Source organism: Balaenoptera acutorostrata, chromosome 6 (genome assembly GCF_949987535.1).
Source record: "Balaenoptera acutorostrata chromosome 6, mBalAcu1.1, whole genome shotgun sequence".
Lineage (NCBI taxonomy): Eukaryota > Metazoa > Chordata > Mammalia > Artiodactyla > Balaenopteridae > Balaenoptera > Balaenoptera acutorostrata.
In genome coordinates, this window is record NC_080069.1 from 28,344,729 (window position 1) to 28,365,988 (window position 21,260).

General features: G+C 37.5%; 1 protein-coding gene across 1 annotated transcript; it reads right to left on the minus strand.

Moving 5' to 3' along the window:
* Positions 1-1,133: 1,133 nt before the first annotated feature.
* Positions 1,134-20,635, minus strand: LOC103005937 (zinc finger protein 717-like). The gene is given in 6 exon segments (XM_057549081.1): positions 1,134-2,869; positions 2,871-4,351; positions 9,577-9,669; positions 17,080-17,206; positions 19,194-19,252; positions 20,563-20,635. Coding segments are annotated over 5 exon segments (2,211 nt in total). The 5' UTR covers positions 19,209-19,252; positions 20,563-20,635; the 3' UTR covers positions 1,134-2,374.
* Positions 20,636-21,260: the final 625 nt, after the last annotated feature.

Sequence of the window (21,260 nt, forward strand, 5' to 3'; positions counted from 1 at the left end):
CTCCCACTGAAGTCCTATTTATCTTAGATTCTGTACCCAATAAATCATGTCTGCCTTTCTACAAAAAATTACAATGTATTGCAAGAGAAGAAAAAAACACAGTATGAAGACACAAAGCAAGCAAGAGAACAAGACTTAGATATGACAGATTTTGGAATTATCAGACTGGAATTTTAAAATATGATTAATATGCTAAAACCTCTATTGCAAAAATGGACAACATGCAAGAACAAATGGACATTAGAAGAACAGAGATTAAAATTCTAGGAAAGAACCTAAGGGAAAAACTAGTAATTAAAAACAGTGCAGCAGAAATGAAAATACCTTTGAGGGGCTCCCAAGTAGCCTGGACACAGTAGAGGAACAGTAAATGAACTTCAAGATGGAAACATCAGAAATTGAAATGCAAGAGGAAAAAAAGGAAGAAAAAAAAAGGACAAAATACCTACAGAATGTGAGAACAATTACAAAGGAAGGAACGTACATATAATTAGGATTCCAGAAGAAGAAAAAACAAACAAATTAGGGGAGTTCCCTGGTGGTCCAGTATTAGGACTCAGCACTTTCTGCTGTGGCCTGGGTTCAATCCCTGGTCAGGGAACTAAGATCCCGCAAGCCGCGTGGATCTTAACAAAAAATAAACAACAAAAAATAATGGCTGAGTTTTTCAAAATTAGTGACACACTCCCACCCCAGATCCAGGAAGCCAGAGAATACCAAGCCATATATAAATAAAAATATCTAGATATATCCTGTCCAAGCCTCCAGCATACAGAGTATTATTTGAAGGTTACTTGAATTACCTTTAAGTGTATACTGTACTCTGGGGCAACCACTAAAGCTTTAAAAATTATAATTGATATGCCAAGAAGAAAGAAAATGCAATCATATAAAATACACAGTTAAAATTATACAAGGAAGAAAAAGAGAAGAATGAAAAAGTACAATGAATAGATAATATTTTAAAACATGGCAGATATATGTGAATTATCTAAATGTACCAATGAAAAAACAATCTCAGAGTGGATTAAAAAAAGACCCAAATATGCTACCTGTACAAAACCCCTGTGAATATAAAAAGAGATATATTAAAAGTAAAGGGATGAAGAAAAAAATGTCATACTAACACAAACCAAAAGAAAACTAGAGTAGCTTTATTACTTTCAGACAAAGTCAACTTTAAGAAAGGAAAATTATCAGGAATAAAGAGGAGCATTACATAATGACAAAGGGGTAGAGACAAGAAGGAGATATAACAATCCTTAAGAGTGTGTACCTAAAAACAGATCATCCAAATTGGTGAGGCAAGAACTGATAACAATTATAGTCTGAGATTTCAACAAACTTCCATTTGTACTTCATGGATTCATCAGTCAAAACAAGGACATAGCAGAACTGAGCAGCACCATCAGTCAATGGGATCTAATCAACATTTATAGAATACTTTATTCTACAACAGCAGAATACACATTTTTAAGCTCAGATGGCACTTTGAGATAGGAAATAGTTGGGGTCAGAAAGCACAATTCAACAAATTTAAGAGCAGAAATCATACAAAGTATTTTCTCATATGACAAGACAATGAAGCTAGTCATTAATAAATCATGGCTATAAATATGAAAATATCTGCAGATTGAACAACACATTTCTAAATAACGTGTGGGTCAAAAAACTCCCAGATAATTTTAAAATATTTTGAACTAAAGGAGAATGAAAATACAACTTCTTTTTCTGTTTACAGTGTAAATATTGAGTACCACTGCTCACAGCAACTCCTCGATTGACTCAGATATGTTCTCCAAACAACTGTGCTTATGACTTTTGCATAATGAATCTAATATTCATACTAAATGCACTGCTGACCTTGAGACAATAAAAGTCTTGCAGAAAACATTGTTTGGCTTCTTTCTTGAAGAGGCAATTCAGTAACAATGGTCTTCCTTATATACACTGACCAGAAGACAGTAGGAAAAAATAGGAACATATGTATTTTAACTAACCAAATGTATCCTCTAACGTATTTACATGATGATAGTTTTTGCATAAAAAGTGCATAATTCCCACAACCCTCATGTTGGATTCCAGTACAATTAAATTGAAGGTGGTCTTTGGGGAGAAAAGTTTTCCTTATCCATTTCCTTCACAGGCATTTTTTCCTGTGTAAATTTCTAACACCCACTGAGTAGTCTGGCGGAAAGACTGTTCATAAGTGGTTAATTTCAAGGATTTACCTCTTGTGTGAGTCCTCTAATGTCCAATGAGGGCTGAAATCTGGTTGAAACACTATCCATACACAATACACGAGGGATTTCTCTGTGAGTTTTGTTGATTGATAGTTGATCTCTCGAAGGGAAAATTTCCACGTTTATTATATTCATTGATCTTCCCCTGAGTTCTCTGATGCTGCACTTCCAGTCAAAGTTTCCCCATATCCATTACATTCATAGGGTTTCTCCCACGTGGCGACTGTCTGATGTACTCTGAGGTTGTTTGTAGATGAAAACGTTCTCACATTCATTAATAATAGGATTTCTCCCCAGTGTGAGCTCTCTGAAGTGTTTAGGACTGACATTTGGCTAAAAGCTTTCTCACATTCAACCCATTCACAGGGTTTCTCCCGTGTGAATTCTATGAAGTAGAGGTAGATGAGAATTTCTCTTGAAGGATTTTCCACCCTTGTTACACTCCTAAGGTTTCTGTCCTGTGTGAATTCTCTGATGCCAAGTAAAGTGAAACTTCCTAGAGAGAGATACTTCACATGTATTACATTCATAGGGTTTCTCTCATGTGTGGATCCTCTGATGTAACCTGAGGTTGACTTTATAGGTGAAAACTTTCTGACATTCATTACATCCATAGGGTTTCTCCCCAGTATGAATTCTCTGATGTCTATTTAGTAATGACTTCCAGTTAAAAGCCTTCCCACATTGAATACATTCATAGGGTTTCTCCCCTGTATGATTTCTCTGATGCTCAATGAGGTTAGACTTTCTATAGAAGGACTTTCCACAGTTGTTACACTCATAGGGTTTCTCCCCTGTGTGACTTCTCTGATGCTCAGTGAGGTTAGTCTTTCTATAGAAGGACTTTCCACATTTGTTACACTCATAGGGTTTCTCCCCTGTGTGACTTCTCTGATGCTCAGTGAGGTAAGAATTTGTATAGAAGGATTTTCCACATTTGTTACACTCATAGGGTTTCTCCCCTGTGTGACTTCTCTGATGCAGAATGAGGTAAGACTTTCTATAGAAAGATTTCCCACATCTGTTACACTCATAGGGTTTCTCCCCAGTGTGAATTCTGTGATGCTCAGTGAGGTAACTCTTTCTATGGAAGGATTTTCCACATTTATTACAATCATAGGGTTTCTCCCCTGTGTGACTTCTTTGATGATCACTGAGGTAACTTTTTCTATTGAAGGATTTTCCACATTTATTACACGCGTAGGGTTTTTCCCCCGTGTGAGTACGCTGATGTATTTTTAGGGATGACTTATGTCTAAAAGTTTTCCCACATTTATTACAGTCATAGGCTTTCTCCCCTGTGTGAATTCTCTGATGCACAATGAGGTATGACTTCCTACAGACAGATTTTCCACACTCACCACATTCATAGCGTTTCGCCCCTGTGTGACGTCTCTGATGTTTTCTGAGGTATGATATGTGGGTAAAAGCTTTACCACATTCAGTACATTCATGGCGTTTCTCCCCTGTGTGACTTTTCTGATGCTCAGTGAGGTGAGAATTTCTATAGAAGGCTTTTCCACAGTTACTACACTCATAGGGTTTCTCCCCTGTGTGAGTTCTCTGATGTCTTTTTAGGGTTGATTTATGGCCATAAGCTTTGCCACATTCAATACATTCATAGGGCTTCTCCCCTATGCAACTTCTCTGATGTTCTCTGAGGTATGACATGTGGGTAAAAGTTTTCTCACATTCATTGAATGCATAAGGTCTCTCCCCACTATGAGTTCTCTGATGTCCAATGAGGTATGACTTCCTAGAGAAGGATTTTCCACATTCTTCATAGGGTTTCACACTCATTTGAGTTCTCTGATGTACAGTAAAGGTAGTCTGAGGGTATAAGGTTTGCCAAAATATGGTATCATCACAGAAGCTCCTCTTTGTGTCAAGTTTCTGGGATATGGTAAGGGCTGCATTAGGGCTTAAGTTACTTCCAATTTCAAAGGGCTTTATTTCTGAGTGAGTGCTCTGATGTTCTCTGCAGTGTGACTTCTGGCTGAAAGTTTTCTCACCTGTGTCCGTATTCTGAAGTTGAGTAAAAACGTCTTGCTGCAAATGTTTTCCTTGATTTGCCAGGCTTTTCTCTAAGAGGTTATCAAGTTTGCAGTCTTATAAAATAAAGAAAATAAAAATGCCTTATAAGCCTTAAAACACATTTCTTACAGGATGCAGCCTTTATATATATGCCCTATATTGTATTTGACTCCTTGGTTTCTAGCCACCACATCTTCCCAAAATAAATAAATTCCAAATGTATGTTTCCTATACTCCTTGAGAAAAAAGGACACCAAAATTATGATGATTATCTCTATATAGCTGGCATTTTAAAAATAAGGAAATGAACAGTAAATAGCTAATAGAGGACTCTCAAAAGTGATTCACTCAGGCAACCGGAAATGAGACATTGGGATGACTGATTATAAGCAATAAGTGGAACTACAAGAAAAATCAGTCAGTAAGGGTTTTCAAACAATATATCAGAGAAGGGATTGGACTGAGAAAGAATATCAATGTCTAGGTCCTTATACTTCCAACTAAAGATTACGATGGTAGGAACTTACTAGTCTACAAGCTTCCAGCTGGAGTTCCCTCTTTTCTATTCTACACATCAACACTGAAATAAATTCATAATTGCACTGATTTTCTTCTGATTAAAGAAACAATTCTAGGGGCTTCCCTGGTGGCACAGTGGTTGAGAATCTGCCTGCCAATGCAGGGGACACGGGTTCGAGCCCTGGTCTGGGAGGATCCCACATGCAGCGGAACAGCTGGGCCGGTGAGCCACAATTACTGAGCCTGCGCGTCTGGAGCCTGTGCTCCGCAACAGGAGAGGCCACGATGGTGAGAGGCCCGCGCACCGCGATGAAGAGTGGCCCCCGCTTGCCACAACTGGAGAAAGCCCTTGCACAGAAACAGAGACCCAACACAGCCATAAATTAATTAATTAATTAAAAAAAAAAAAAGAAACAATTCTATAGCTCAAGCTCAAATCCTCCTGGAGTTATTCACAGAATTACAAATGTACAAGAAGTGTAAAACTGATGAGAGGTAAAACCATATATTGACCTGGAATGAATTCACTTCTGTATGCTGGCTCTGATGCCTTAGTTTATTATATCAATGTTGGTCAACAACAAACTTCTCTTGAATATCAAGTCACAAGTTTCCCCTTTCATTATGATCACTCACTCTCCTGAAACTAGTTTTGTTTGTTTTGTTTTGTTTTTGTTTTTTGCCACACAGCACTACATGCAGGATCTTAGTTCCCTGACCAGGGATCAAACCCGTGCCCCCTGCAGTCTTAACCACTGGACCACCAGGGAATTCCCCCTAAAACTAGTCTTAACCAGGACTAATCTCTATGTAAGCATTCCATCTACTTCTGAATATACAGTTTCTATTAACTGAGATCCTTTAATATCACGTTTCAACCTGTTTCCAAAAGCCTATTTAGAAATGCACATTTTATTCATTTCTCATAAAAGTTTCTTTCATATATTTGACTGCTCTTACCTAGGCTATTTTCACTTTCTACATAAAATGCCAGCCCTATGCTAAAACCTAAGATGGCACTGAACACACTGCTCTAAATACCACAGATAAAAAGAGTTAAGTGGCATCATTTTGGAAAACAACCATTTTTACCAACTTTAGGCACATGAGATATTCTAGCTATCATTCCACAACTCCACGATATTTTCCAATCTAGCCTGGCCAGGCTATTTGTCTCCTATCAGTGGTTCCTTAACAACAATAATATTTTTCATTTTCAACAATTATCTTCTACCCACATCCTTTCTCTACATAACCCTACATCCCAACTTAAGGACTAACGATTAATCTAGATATTTTTTGAGGCAATTCTATTCTCTAAACTTGACCAAGAAAATACCTTCTAAGAGGTTCCCACCAGTAATTTATACTCTCACAATACGTGCTGCCTATACCATTTACCTTAATAATGAATACCCGGAGAGCACACATGCACATTGAGGCACACATTTTTAAGCAAATTACCATCACTCAATCAGGATGCATCTTAAAATTCATGGCATGTCCACAGTTTTTTAGCTATCCCTAAAATAATGGCTTGTCTCTCAACTGATACCATTTTAGATCCTATAAAATATATTTCATGCAACTCTGTGCTCCTAAATCTGGAACAGAACTCTCATTCTGTGATTATTTTTGCACCCCTCTGTGATATAAAATAAATCAGTAGTCTTTAAAAATGCAGTATGCTTCAGAGCTACCCAGACCACTCTTGGTTACACTGGCTCAGGTTCAATGCCAATATACAGGATGATTCAGAAGTCAAAGAAATTTGACTGGTGCATCAATAAACATGAAATACCTCTCACCTACCTGGCTCTATTGTCAACCCCAATGTAACTGTACAATATTAATTATATATTACATCCTAGAGGAGGGAGGAATAGGGAATATTCTTTTTTGGTGCATTACAATACACCAAATTATTTATACACACACATTAGTTTTACATATATCTTAATTTGTGTATGTGTGTATGTTTTAACATTCTTATTCCAAATAATGAGGCACTATTCAGTTTATTATGTTTCTGACCATTATTTGTATGGCATTTTTCTACCTACAAACATTTTCTGCTTGATTTCATATGCACAATTTTCATTTTAGATTCATAGAACATGATTGCCCTACAGTGTACAATATTCCGTTTTATTACTACATCATGATTTAGTTTTAAGTTCACTTGTTAATAAGTACTGAGGTTCTTTGCAGATTTGGGCTTTTTATAAATGTTGTATGAAGAAAGTCTTATTTTTGTCTCCCAGTGAAAAAGTGCAGGAAACTCTAGAAGATAAACCTGGGAGTGAAACTGCTGAGTCATGGGGAACAGGTATGTTAAACTTTTTTTTTTTTTTTAATATTTATTTATTTGGCTGTGCCAGGTCTTAGTTGCAGCATGTGAGATCTTCAGTTGCAGCGTGTGGGATCTTCAGTTGTGGCATGTGAACTCTTAGTTGTGGCATGTGGGACCTAGTTCCCTGATCAGGGATTGAATCCAGGCCCCCTGCATTGGGAGCACGGACTCTTAGCCACTAGACCACCAGGGAAGTCCCAGGCATGTTAAACTTTAAAGAAAATGCTTATCTGTTTTCCCAAATACTTACACCAATTAATTCTGCTACATGCTTTGTAGATGCTTCCTGCATGATATCCTCATACTCTTGGAATCATAAGACCTCTTCATGTTTGAGAATTGAGTGCATATAAAATCATACTATATGAGATCCAATCTGAATTTGTACTTCCCACATTACCAAAATTGAGCACTTTTTCTCATAAATTCCATTTATTCCTTTCTTTGAGAAATGCCTGTTTATGGACTTTGACTCTTTTTTTAATGGGTTGCTTGACTTTTTACTCACAATTTCAGTAGTTTAATACTTAACATACATTTGAGTCCCAAGTTTTTGTCTCAGGTGCTGAATCAGTGAATAAAATATTTTAAATATCTGCTCTCAGAGAGCTCATATTCCAGTGGAAAGAGACAGACAGCAAACAAAATACCTGACAATTGTATATTAGGTGATGAGTGGTTTGGAGAAAAATAAAACAGAAGAAAGGACAGGGGTGACATTTTAAATATAATAGTCACAGAAGGCCATACTAAGAAGATACTTGTCTTGAGATCTGAATTCTTTATCTGTTATAGAAACAAATCCTTTCTGAAATACATTTGTAACAAATATCATCTCTCACTGATTTGTCTCCTCATGTTTATAAAAATGTGAAATTTAGCATAAATATAAATACAACTATTCTGTCCATTATAATAATACCACAGAGTGACCACCCACGGAACTATCATCCTCATCAAGAAATAGAATATGACTGGATCACGGAAACTTCAGAACTTTCTTAAGCGCAAGTTTCTGCATCATTACAGGTCACATCACTCATAAACTTTAGAGTAATTATTTGCTCTCATTTCTGTACTGTTTTACAACTCTCTTCTAGAGGCCTTAAGAATTTGGAAGTTTAGAAAAAATATATCCAATTTGTGGAGGAGGAAGATGTAACAAAAGCAATGAGACGTAATCCTGATGTTTTTCTCATTGTGAAAAACTAGGAACCAAAATATATACTTTTAAAATCAAGTAAGAGTCATATTTGATATTCAAAAGCTAAAAATTAAGAGATTATAACAGAAACTAAAGTTGGGTATTAAAATATGGGACAGAAGAGAAAATAAGCATTTTAGTTTCATAACTGGTTTCATATCAGGTGATTATTAGATACTGTCTAAATAAATAGATGATTAAGCCATTACATGAGATAGTAATTTTTTTTTGTGGCCACACCACATGGCATGTGGGACCTTTGTTCCCTGATGAGGGACTGAACCCATGCCCCCTACAGTGGAAGCACGGAGTCTTAACCACTAGACTGCCAGGGAAGTCCTAAGATTACAATTTTTAAGGTCACTTAAGCCAAAGTACAACTTAACTAAATTACCGGGAGAAAAATACACTTATTTTAAAAAGCAAAGGAAATAGGCCTATTATTGAAAAGAGTTTCTGTAACATTATACATAAGTTTGCATTATAGAAGTAACAGACAGTCAATCAATATGAATGGGCTAAGGTCAACTACTAAAAGAAAATGCTATTAGACTGTATCAGAGACATACCTAAAATTAATTTGGAAAATTAGAAATAAAAAATTGTAAATTAAGTAAACATTTAAAAATAATTCAGGACTCACTGATCTTAGTTAAGGTTAAATTCAATTTTTCAAAGTTAAATTCAAGGTTTAGCATAATGCCAAACAAAATCTCATGAGTATTATTTTGAAATTTGATCAGCTCATTATTTAAACATGCTATAAAGGTGCTATAATCAATATGAAATGGCGCTAGGGTAGAGATAATTAAACAGGCTAGAGAAACAATAGAGAAACCAGGAGCAAACACATTTACTGACTCTTGATTTCTATCTAAGGTAGCAGTGCATAAAACTGAAGAAAATTACCCACATGAAAGATCAGTAAATTTTATGTTTGAACGGAAATGCTTATATCATTCATATTTAAAGTTACCATCTATGTAGGTGGATTTCTATCTTCCATTTTACTGTCTGCAAAGTGAGAACATCAATGTGCTTATATTTTATCCCTTTTCTTACACACTCCCTTACTACATCATATTAGATCTACTCTTTCTGAACTTCAAGATATAAGTCCTCAAAAAGGGAAGCATTTAAACAATTTCCTGGTGTCCACCTCTAAGTGACCACTTTGGATCCTATTTCCCCTGGAGACCTGTCTACTATACTCAATAACTCACCTGCATGGCTCTTGCTTAGAATCTCTTCCTCTAACAACAATGGATCGTCTTGCTCCAACTTGACGATTACATCTGGTTTTGTTAAACAATATCCTGCAAATGGGAAATAATTTAGGATTTGGATCAGCTGCATTGGCTTTAATGCATATGAATGTGAAGGAAGGAATAGTTCTAGGGAGTAGCATAGTTATGGTGCTCATTTGACCTTTCCTTTGGAGAGGAAACTACAATGTTGTTTTTTCTGAATCTAAAAAGAAATTGATCTCCTTAAACCCCTGAATCATAAGGATACATAACATTGAGTCTACATGTGCAGAGGTTTAAATAAGGCTCTGCATAGGAACTTCCAGTCATGGCCACGATGGTGTAAGAGGAAAAATTCTACATGCCAAACAAATGGAAACCATACAAAATCAATGAAATAATGACCTTTAGGCATTACACACTGGACAATGGCACTGGAAGACAAGGATCTCTGAGAGGAGGGAAAGAAATAGAATTTCTAGGTTATGGTACAGGAAGAAGACACCGAATCACAGCCTGCTGATCTCAGTAACTACAGAAAGCAATGTTGGGAGTTCAGGAAAGCCAAAACAATTAGAATTTCTGGAGTAAAAAATTTCAGAGGAAAGAGGTACACTGAGAGAGAAGCAGGAAGCTCTAACAGAAAGGTCACCTTGAGTAAAATTTGTACATTCACATAAGAAAACTTCCAACAGTGGAGGAAAAGAACCCAAATGCAATCGGTGGAAAAATTCCCAAAGCATAAACACAGACAGGATATTTAGAAAGAGTGGAAAGATCTTCTAATACATAAGGAATACATGAGGTATTAGACACTCTGTTCACAAGAGTATTACTGTCCCACTACTGTGACCAAATTAGTCCTAAACTAAAGAATGTTCTAGACCTGAAATAACAAGCAAACATTGAATTAATTTAATCTGCTTAATTACAAGCCAGCACTTAATGGATTAAAATTACTCCCAAGTCATTTACTACTCCCCCTCAGGAATGCCCCCAAGTCATTTACTACTCCCCCCCCAGGAATGCCCCAAAGTATTTAAACAAACACAAGACAATCTAGCAGCCAACAGTGTAAAATTCACAGTATGCAGCACACTATCAATAGAGACCAAGTATGAAAAGAAGGAAAACACGATTCACGACAAGGAGACAAGTCAATCAATGGGACAGAAGAAGAAATGTAACCTGAGATTAAATTAGCCTCCAAGGACGTTAAAACTGCTATTATTAATACACTCCACATGTTAATGAAGATAGAGAAAACAGGAACATGGTGAGAAAACAAAGTTATAAAAAAAAGTCACAAATTGGAAGTAAAGGCAGGAAAATATATCACCTGGGGGAAAAAACACTGAAAGACTCCAAAAGATTTTGTGATATGGATTACCAATATTTACAATAGAAATAAAAACTGACACAGATCTCTTTAATAAGACATCTAGGTTCTCCCGTGCTCCTGCTCTATTCGTTCTAGCATGTCCAGCCACGCAGTTACTTGAAAACTCCATTGTTTACTTGTGAATGGTGAAAAAGGCTAATATCTTAGTGTCATTATCACAATTTTTGACCTCAAAGGCACTCTGAAACATCACTGGCCTCCTAGGTCAAAGGACTATATGGTCTCAACAGACCTGCCACATTCAGTGCCTCCAAGAATTCCTCATAAATTTCAATGGCACCCGGCCAACTGAGCACTCTATTAAGTTGTTGTTCTGGGATAACATATGAGAGATTGCACTTCTAACCAATTCCAAGATGATTCAGAAGTCTTTAATATTAGAATAGCAGACATTTCTGTTCCCCTTTGATTTATTCTAAACGGCAGCTTAAAAAAAAGTCAACACGCCCAAACATAAGATTTTCAAACTGTTCATACTTATCTTACACATTCAGTGTATCATTCACCTTATCAACTTTCTCAGCTAAAAAAAGGACCCAAAATTAAATATTAAGTTTCAACAGCCCCCAAATCAAATGAGGCTCCTCTTCTCTCCCCAAACCAGTTATTTGGAATTTTGAGAGAACTCAAACAGAACTCAGAGCGCTAGTACATATCAAAAAATATAATGCTGTTTTAAGACAAATAAATAAATAAATAAATAAAACCCACTGCCAGCTGACCTGATCTAAAAGAAAAGTTAAAATAAGTCATTTAGATTTAAAAAAAGATACAAAGTGTAAATTTGAATCTACACAAAGAAATACAGAGAACTGTAAATGGACGATATGTAAATAAAATATTGTTCTCATTTTAAAAACATATTGAAGTGAAAATAACACTATAAGAAGATAACAATACATTATGGGGATTACCAGATATGTAGAAATAAAATCAATAACAACAATAACACAAAGGGTGAAAGAAAGTGAAAATATTCTGTTGTAATATTCTTATGACATAGTTGAAGTAACAAGTATTACTTGAAGGTAGACTGATACTTCAGAGATGTATATTTAGCAACCACTAGAAAACAAAAAGTACATTTCATAGAAGCCAAAAGTGGGTAAAAGAGATTCATTAAAAATAAGCACAAGAAATTCCCTGGCAGTCCAGTGGTTAAGACTCTGCGCTTCCACTGCAGGGAACGTGGGTTTGGTCCCTGGTAGGGGAACTAAGATCCCTCATGCCATGTGGTGTGGCCAAAAATTAAAAAACAAAAAGCACAGAGAAACCAGGGAAAAGGAAAAAAAAAAAAAAAGACAGAAAAAAATAGAAGGTATCAACCACAAAGATAACATTAAATATAAGTGATGTGAACATTTCCCTAAAATACAAAAATTGTCAGAGTGGATAAAAATCAAGACAACCTTGCTGTCTCTTAGAAACCGACTGTGAATATAAAGACAAAGATAGGTTAGAAATAAAAGGACAGAGAAAAGTATATATCATACGAAGCACACAATAAGCAAATGTAAGTCTGACTGACTATACAGTACCAAACAAAATTCAGAGAAAGAAAGATTACCAGGGATATCAATAAAAACTGCAAAACGCTAAAAGGGAAAATTCACCAAGAGGATATAACAATCCTAAGTGGTTTACTACTTAAACACAGAGTTTCAAAATGCATGAAGCAAATCCTATTAAAAAGGAAAGAAGATACAAATAAATTAGACTTGGATACTCACATTCCTTTCTCAGTATTTAACAGAACAAGTAGATAAGATATTAAAAGGATATAGAAGTTTTAAGCAATACAATCAGCCCACTGGAACTAATCCCTATCTAGAAAAAATACCCTTTTCAGTCACATATGGAACATTCCCCAGGATCATATGTTAGGCCCTAAGACAAATTTCAGTACCTTTAATAAGACTGAATCATGCATGAAATATTATCCAGAGTAACACACAAACAAAAAAGGATATAAAAATTATAACAGTAAGAAATTATGAAACAAATATTTAGAAAGTAAACAAATTCTACAAAACCAATGGATCAAACAGGAAATTACCAGGCATTTAAAAAAATATCTTGGATTAAATGAAAATAAAAACACAACATCAAAACTTGTGTGATGCAGCTAAAGCGGTTTTCAAAGGAAAATATAGCGCCTTATGCTTACATTAAAAAAGCAAAACCAAGTCTCAATTCATGAGCTTAAATTTTATCATAAAACAGTAAAGAAAGGAAGGGCAAGGTAAACCAAATCAGTATAGAAAACCCTGAGGATTCCAAAAATAAACAAACCTCCAAAAGCTAATAACCAGGTTCAACAAGGTTGCAGAATACAAGGTAAATATGCAAAACTCAGTTGTATTTCCATGCACTAGCAATGAACAAGCCTAAAATGAAAAATAAAAACAATTTCATTTAAAATAGCATCAAAAAGAATATAACACTTAAAATAACTTTAACAAAAGTATAAAATTTGACCACTTAAATCTACAGAATATGATTACAATAAATTTTAAAAGTCCTAAATAAATAGAAAGACAGATAATCTCAATGTTCATGGATCAGAAGAGTTAATGTTGTCAAGATGGCAATACTCCAGAAATTGAGCTACAGATTCAATGGAACCACTAACAAAATCACAGCTCCATTCTTTTACAGAAATTGACAAAGAAAAAAACTGGAGAGCTCACACTTTTCAATTACTCTGTTTACAGAAAACACTGTTACTCATTTATATTACTGTCTCTACTCACAGAATACTTCTGTATTCTCAATATTACTTCATTGCTGGTCACTGAGTATGTAGAGGTTTTTCCCACTACCAAGCAACTCTGCAACACCAGCAAGGTGTCCTACATTCAATTCAGTTCTGACATATCCACTTGGAGTTTGCATCAGATCCCACAGGCTAGGGGTTGAGTCCACAAGACTGCCTCTCCTCACACTTCAGATGTCAGTTACAAGCCCAGGTTACTACCTGTGCTACTGACCAACTAGCTATAAATGGGAGGTTCCCACATCCTCGTCCTCAGGTTTAATTTGCTAGAATGGCTCACAGAACTCAGGAAAACAGTTTGCTTACTATTAATAGATTGCCAGGTTTATTACAAAGCATACAACTCAGAAACAGCCAGACAAAAAAGCTGCATAAAGCAAAGCTTCCATGCCCTGTCCAGGAGCATCAACCTCCCACCACCTACAAGTGTTCACCAACAACAAAGCTCTCTGAACCCCACAGTTCAGAAATTTTTATGGAGACTTGATTATACAGGAATAATTATTATTAGTAATTAAGTCAACCTCCAGCCCTGTCCCCTCTCTCCCTGCAGGTCAGGGGGTGGGTCTGAAAGTCCCAACCCTCTAGTCACTTGATTGGCATTCTTGGCAACAAGCCTATATCCTCAGGGGGTTTCCAAAAGTCACCTCAGTAACATGAACTCAGGCATGGTTGAAAGGGGCTCATTATGAGTAAGACACCTCGATCTCCTGTATCACTTAAGAAATTGCCAGGGTTTTAGAACTCTGTGCCAGGAACAGGGATGAAGACCAAATATATCTTTCTTATTATAAATCACAATATCATACTATACTATTAAGGTAGTACTGGTGTAAGAATAGACATATTAAGAATAAAAACAGAGAACAATGGAGAATTGAGAGGCCAGAAATAAACCCTTAAATTTATGGACAGTGGTTTCACCAGGAGTAGATTTCATCTCAAGAAACCACTTTCTTTGCTTCTTCAAGAAGCAACTCCTCATCCATTAAATTTTTATCATGTGATTGAAGCAATTCAAACATATCTTCAGATTTTACTTCTAATTCTCATTGTTTCTGCCACCACATCTGCAGTTACTTCCTTCACTGAAAATTTGAAACTGTCAAAGTCATCCGTAAGGGTTGGAATCGACTTCTTCCAAACTCCTGTTCCGGTTGATATTGTGACCTTTTCCCATGAGTCACAAATGTTCTTAATGGCATCTAGAATGGTCAATCCTTTCCAGAAGGTTCTCAATTGACTTTGCCCATATCTATAGAGGAATCACTATCTATAGCAGCCATAGCTTTACAAAATATATTTTTTAAATAATAAGACTTGAAAGTCAAAACAACTCAACACATGGGCTGCAGAATGGATGTTGTGTTAGCAAGCATAAATATACTAACCACACTGTACATCTCCATCAGAGTTCTTGAGTGACCAGGTGCATAATCAATGAGCATGTTCTGAAAGGAATCTTTTTTCTGAGCAGTAGGTCTAACAACAGGCTTAAAATACTCAGTAAATCATGTTGTCAACATACGTGCTGTCATCCAGGCTTTGCTGTTCCATTTCCAGAGCACAGGCAAAAGAGATTCAGCATAATTCCTAAAGGCCCTAGAATTTCCAGAATGGTAAATGAGCCCTGGATTCAAATTAAAGTCACCAGCTGCATTAGTCCCTAACAAGAGAGTCAGTCTGGGCTTTGAAGCTAGGCATTGACTTCTTCTCTCTACCTCTGAAAGTTCTAGATGGCATCTTCTTCCAATGGAAGAGTATTTCATCTACATTGAAACTCTGTTGTGTAGTGTAGCCACTTTCATTAATCATCTTAGCTAGATCTTCTGGATAACTTGCTGCATCTTTTTCAACAGCACTTGCTGATCCCCCTTGAACATTCATCTTAAGAGAGACGGCTTCTTTCCTTAACCCCCATGAACCAAACTATACTAGATTCAACCTCTTCTTCTGCAGCTTCCTCGCCTCCCTCAGCCTTCACGGAATTGAAGAGAGTTAGGGCTGTGCCCTGGATTAGTATTTGGCTTAAGGGAATGTTGTGGCTGGTTTGACCTTTTATCCAGGACACTAAAATGTTCTCCATATCAGCAATTGAGCTGTTTCACTTTCTTATCTTATCATTCATGTGTTCACTGGAGTTAGCACTTTTATTTTCCTTCAAGAACTTTTCCATTGCATTCACAACTTAGCTGACTGTTTGGTGCAAGGGGCCTAGCTTTCAGCTGATCTCAGCTTTCAAGGTGCCTTCTTCACCAATAATTTCTAGCTTTTAGTTTTAAGTAAGAGACATGCAACTCTTCCTTTCACTTGAACACTTACAGGCCACTGTAGGATTATTAATTGGCCTAATTTCAATATTATTGTGTCTCAGGGAATAGGGAGGCCTGAAGAGAGGGAGAGTGATGGGGGAATGGCCAGTTAGTGGAGCAGTGTGAACACACACAATATTTATCAATTAAGTTTGCCATCTCATATGGGTGCAATTCATGATGCCCCAAAACAATTACAATATAACATCAAAGATCACAGATCACCATAACAAATAAAATAATGAAAGAGTTTGAAACGTTATGAGACCAAAACATGACACAGAGACAAAGGTGAGCAAATGCTGTTCGAAAACTGGGAGCAATAAATGTGGTCAGACCCAAGGGGTTGCCACAGACTTTCCATTTGTAAAAAACGTAACATCTGGGAAGCCTAATAAAGTGAAGCACAATAAAACCAGGTATCCTTATAGGCACAAATACTTGCCGTGAGACCCAGAAAACCACAACTAGAGTCTTTACACAAGCGAATGAAAACATGGACTTAAATATTTATAACACCTTTACTTATGATAGCTCCAAACTGATAAGGACCTCAATGTCTTATGAACAACTGAAAATACATGGCATAGAACAAAACACTACTCGTCAATAAAAAGAATAAATACAGATACACACAACAAACATCCATGAATCTCAAAAGAATTAAGCTAAATGAAAGAAGCCATACAAAAAAATAGTACACAACCCTGTATGTGAAATTTCAAAAAAGGCAAATGTATTGAAATAGAAAGTGGATCAATAATTATCAGAAAATGGATGGGAAGAGAGGACTGACTGAGAAAGTCAGTGGAAAATTTTCACGTGATAGAAATAATCTGTATCATGATTTTACTGGTACAGCTGTACACATTTTTCAAAATTCACTCAATTATTATACCTCAATATAGGTGTTTTTTTTTTTAAAAAAGGAAGAAGCAGCAGAAAATCACATGCACTCTAGGCAGAGTCTCATGATAAAGTAGGCTCACCCGATGAGACAAGGTGGCTGTAGTTCTCCAGCATCACATCTCTGTACAGGGTCCTCTGAGCAGAGCTCATACACTGCCACTCCTCCTGGGTAAACTCCACAGTCACATCCCTGAATGACACTGATGTCTGTGAAAGCACATTTCTCATCAATCTGAAGAATTCAAAATTAGGTGATATGGAAAATACCTTTGGAACTAATTCCTATCAAGTTTATGGTTAAAAATGTAAGACAAAAACTGAAAATCTTTTCATATTATCAAAAATATCTGACAGTATACTCTTTATATGCAATGTCCTAGGGAAGCAGGCATTTTCATATATTTGGCTCTGCCTTCAAAATCCATTCAAAATTTGATCACTTCAAAGTACAGCTGCTAACATCATCATTTCTTGAAAGGATTACTGAAAGAACCTGCTAACTCTTCTGTTTCCACCACTGTCTCACTAGAGTCCATTCTCAGAGTTATATTTTAAATTATAAGTCAGGTGATGCCCTTTCTCACCTCAAAATTCTCTAAAACACCTAGTAAACAGAGATAAATATTGAATTCATAGATTAGGAGGTTCAGTATGGTGGAGGTATCAGTTCTCCACAAAGAGATCTATAGATTCAATGAAATCACAATTAAAAGCTTACCAGGTTCTTTTAGATTCACAACCTAATTCTAATATTTATGTAAAAAGGCAAACATCCTAGAATATGCAAACCATTTTGAAAAACAATAAAGTTGGAGAGCTGATATTACTTGATTTCAAGACATACCATACAGCCACCTCTAGATAGTATGTGATATTAACAAAAGTGAAACACACAGATCAAAAGAAGAGAAAGTCTAAAAATGATATATACAAACATATGTGCACACACACATTTCTTTAATTTAGGTGTCTGGGCAATTCAATGGAGAAAGAATATTTTGACAAAAAATCGTGCAAGACTAAAAAACTCCATTAGAAAAAAATAATAACAATAACCTTGATTCATTCTTTGAACCACAAAAAATAATTCAAAATGATCACAGACCTCAATGAGTCTGCTTTCTGCTTAGATTTTAGAGTCAGAGGAACGTATCACCTATCTAAAAAAAAGAAACTGACAGCTGGTGTACTGAAGTGGGAACCAGCAAAATGGTTGAGTGTATGCTCCCTCAACTCAGTATTTAGAATACACTACCTGTACAAATTTCCAACCCATCCTCAGACTCTGAAATTCTAGATTTATGACAGGGCCAACCAGCAACATATTTGGTTGCTTTCTGATCAGCATTCCCTGTATTAAGTAAAAAATTTAAATATATGAAAACCGAAATTATAGCTATAACAAAACAGATATGAGAATACAATCAACAAGGTTATGAAATACATTTAAAAACAGATAAAAATGTACAATTTTCTCTGAAAATGTAGTAATTAAAAAAATAGAAAACCAGACTAGATCTGTGATTGTTTAAATAAAGTGATTCAATAATCTACATCTACACAAAAAAGCAGATGTACTCACAAAGCCCAATTTTAGAGGTAAGTTTAAGGAAATATATAGCAGGTGTTTTTCTCATATGAAATAGAGAGAGAGAGAGACAGAAAGAGAGGAAGGGGGATAGGAGAAAGGAAAGGGGAAGGGAGGGGAGGGGAGAAGAGAAAACAGCAGGAAAGTGCCCTGAAAAGACTAGTACAACCGAGATACCACAGTTGGTCAGGTATACAAGAAAACAAAATTATAGGCTCATCTAGTTTGTCAATACAGGAATAAAAATTCAAATATGATATTAGCAAAAAGATGTGAGTTACAAATTTAAAAACAAAAACAAAAAAACACACCCATGAGCAAATAGGGTCTACACAGGAGTTCAAGAGTAAGTTAACATTCTAAAATCCACTTAAGCTACATCTAATATTTGTAGATTAAAGAAAACAAGCTATACCTTTACTCCAAAAGATACAAAAAGGTGTTCAATATAATTCAGTGTAGATTCACGACTCAAGTAAAATCTTAAACTGATTATAAAAGAGAAATAACTTACACTGATAAAGGATGTGTAACACAAGCTGAGAGCAATCTGAAATCAAGTTATATCTATCACAGCACAAAGTAGCTGATGAATAAAGAGCTCACCTCAGATATGTTCATTTTCGGTAGGTTTTGGGAGAGTGTAGAGGACGGTGAAGATTCAGCTGGGGGGACAGAGAGAGGAAAGGGTCAGGACACCTGGCCTGCCTGATAGTTCCTACATTCACCTCCCAATCACCTCAGCAGCCCAGCCTAGCGGCAGCCTCTGTACAGCCTCCCCTTAGACCTTGAAAGGCGAGGGAAGGACACAGTGGAAGCACCACTTATCCATTTTCCAGTTTGAAATGAGCACGGCCTTAAACCTACCACTTCTCATTTTGTAAAAACAATTCTATTGATTTAAAGTGATTTAAACAATACAAACAGAAACCTAACAACAGATGACTTAAGTACACCAAAGGATGACACTATTTCATAAAAATTAACAGTAGAAAAAGAGACACAGACTGTATTCTTTATCGATTTTCCCAGCAAAATTGTTTACCCCTTGAGTTAGAGAATCCACAAAAACCCCAGTAGAAAGGATGGGGTGCTTTAAGGCAATTTAAAAAAATTATTGAAGTGGGCTGCACTTTCTCAAAAGGGACTCTTGATAAGTTTCTTTTGATGACTGAACGGTATGAATGACTGTTCGACTCCTGGCTCTGTCACAATCCGGTTAAGCCTGGAGAAGTCACCGGCCCTCTCAAACTCAGGACCACCTCACCAACCTGAGACTCAAATTTGCTTTTTGCTTAACGTGTGTCTAATGCAGATGCTCATACCGTTATCACGAGATAACTGGGAGGCTTATGTAAACCACCCAATGAAAAGAACAAAGTGCCTTCTAAATAACAACATTATCACTTTTTCGGCGGTTAGTACCCGGCACTTCGCTCTTTTTCCAAATGACACCACATCGAATTCTCAGAACAACGCCATGAAGCAGGCATTATTCATAGCCTCCTTTGCAGACCTGACTCGCCCCCAGATTACTTCTCCCGCCCACAGTACAGGTGACACGGCTGTAACTGACCGGGTCTCTCCCGCTCCAGAGCAGGGCTGCCCAGCACACCCTCCGCGCGCGCTTTCTGGCCCGCTCACGGCCAGCGTGACCACCGCGCTTTCCCTCCCACTGTCCGCCCCGGCGTCCCCCCGTCAGACGCAGGCGGGACCAGCATTCCGTACCCACACGCACCGTCCCCGCTGCTAACGGGTCTCAGCTCCACCTGCCCCCGAGACCACAAGGCCCGAACCGGGATCGCCCCACCCACCTTCCCAGGGCCGAGATCCAGGCCAGACCCGGGCACTGCGGTCCCGCCTGGGCCGGAGGGCGGCCCGAGACGTACCACTTCCGCCCCCGCCACAAGAACGCGGCTCTCAGCAAAGCTCCAGGCCACGCGAAGTCCCCGTCCCGGCTGCGCAGTTCCCGCACCTGCGACCCCGACAGAGACGCTCCACGATCTTCCCTTCTCCCGACCTGTAAACGCAAAAGGGAAGAGGCGGGGCCTAAGTTGCACATGCGCAGAGGGAGCCCCTAGAGACCAGGAGGAGGGTGGAGGGGAGAGACTACATTTCCCTTCGCTCTCTGCGCGCTCCCTGAGCTGACTTTGAACAGAGCACTCGGTTTCCTGCTGCAGGGTAGAAATATGGGAGAAATGCTTGTCCAAGGGTCCTCGGTGCCCAGAGACCCTGGATCGGGTGTGTCTCCACACTGTGGGTCTTAAGCCATCTTCATACCTGGCGTATGTGGAGGTTCAAGGGCAAAACTGGGAAAGCTCATGGCCTAAATCAGATTGTCCAAATTGCTAAATCCTTATAGTCTTGAGAAAATGTCCTCCTAATGGAATAGAATTTTCTGTCTCTGCATTAGTTAACCTACTTGCCATCATGTGGGCTTCCTTTGTAAAGGACAAATAGCGTATTTTTTCCAAAGTGAGTTGACCAGTTTATTCATAATGGAACAGATATCTTTTTTCATTTTTTGCCATTTTGAAACCAAGCAGCACCCTGCAGGGCCCTGCTAGGTACAAAAGGCTTTCCCTGTCCCCTGCTTTTTTGCAGGCAAAAGGCTTCAGCCTCCCAGGCCATCCCTGAGTTCCAAAGGGCAGATTCAGACAGTTACTAATAGGG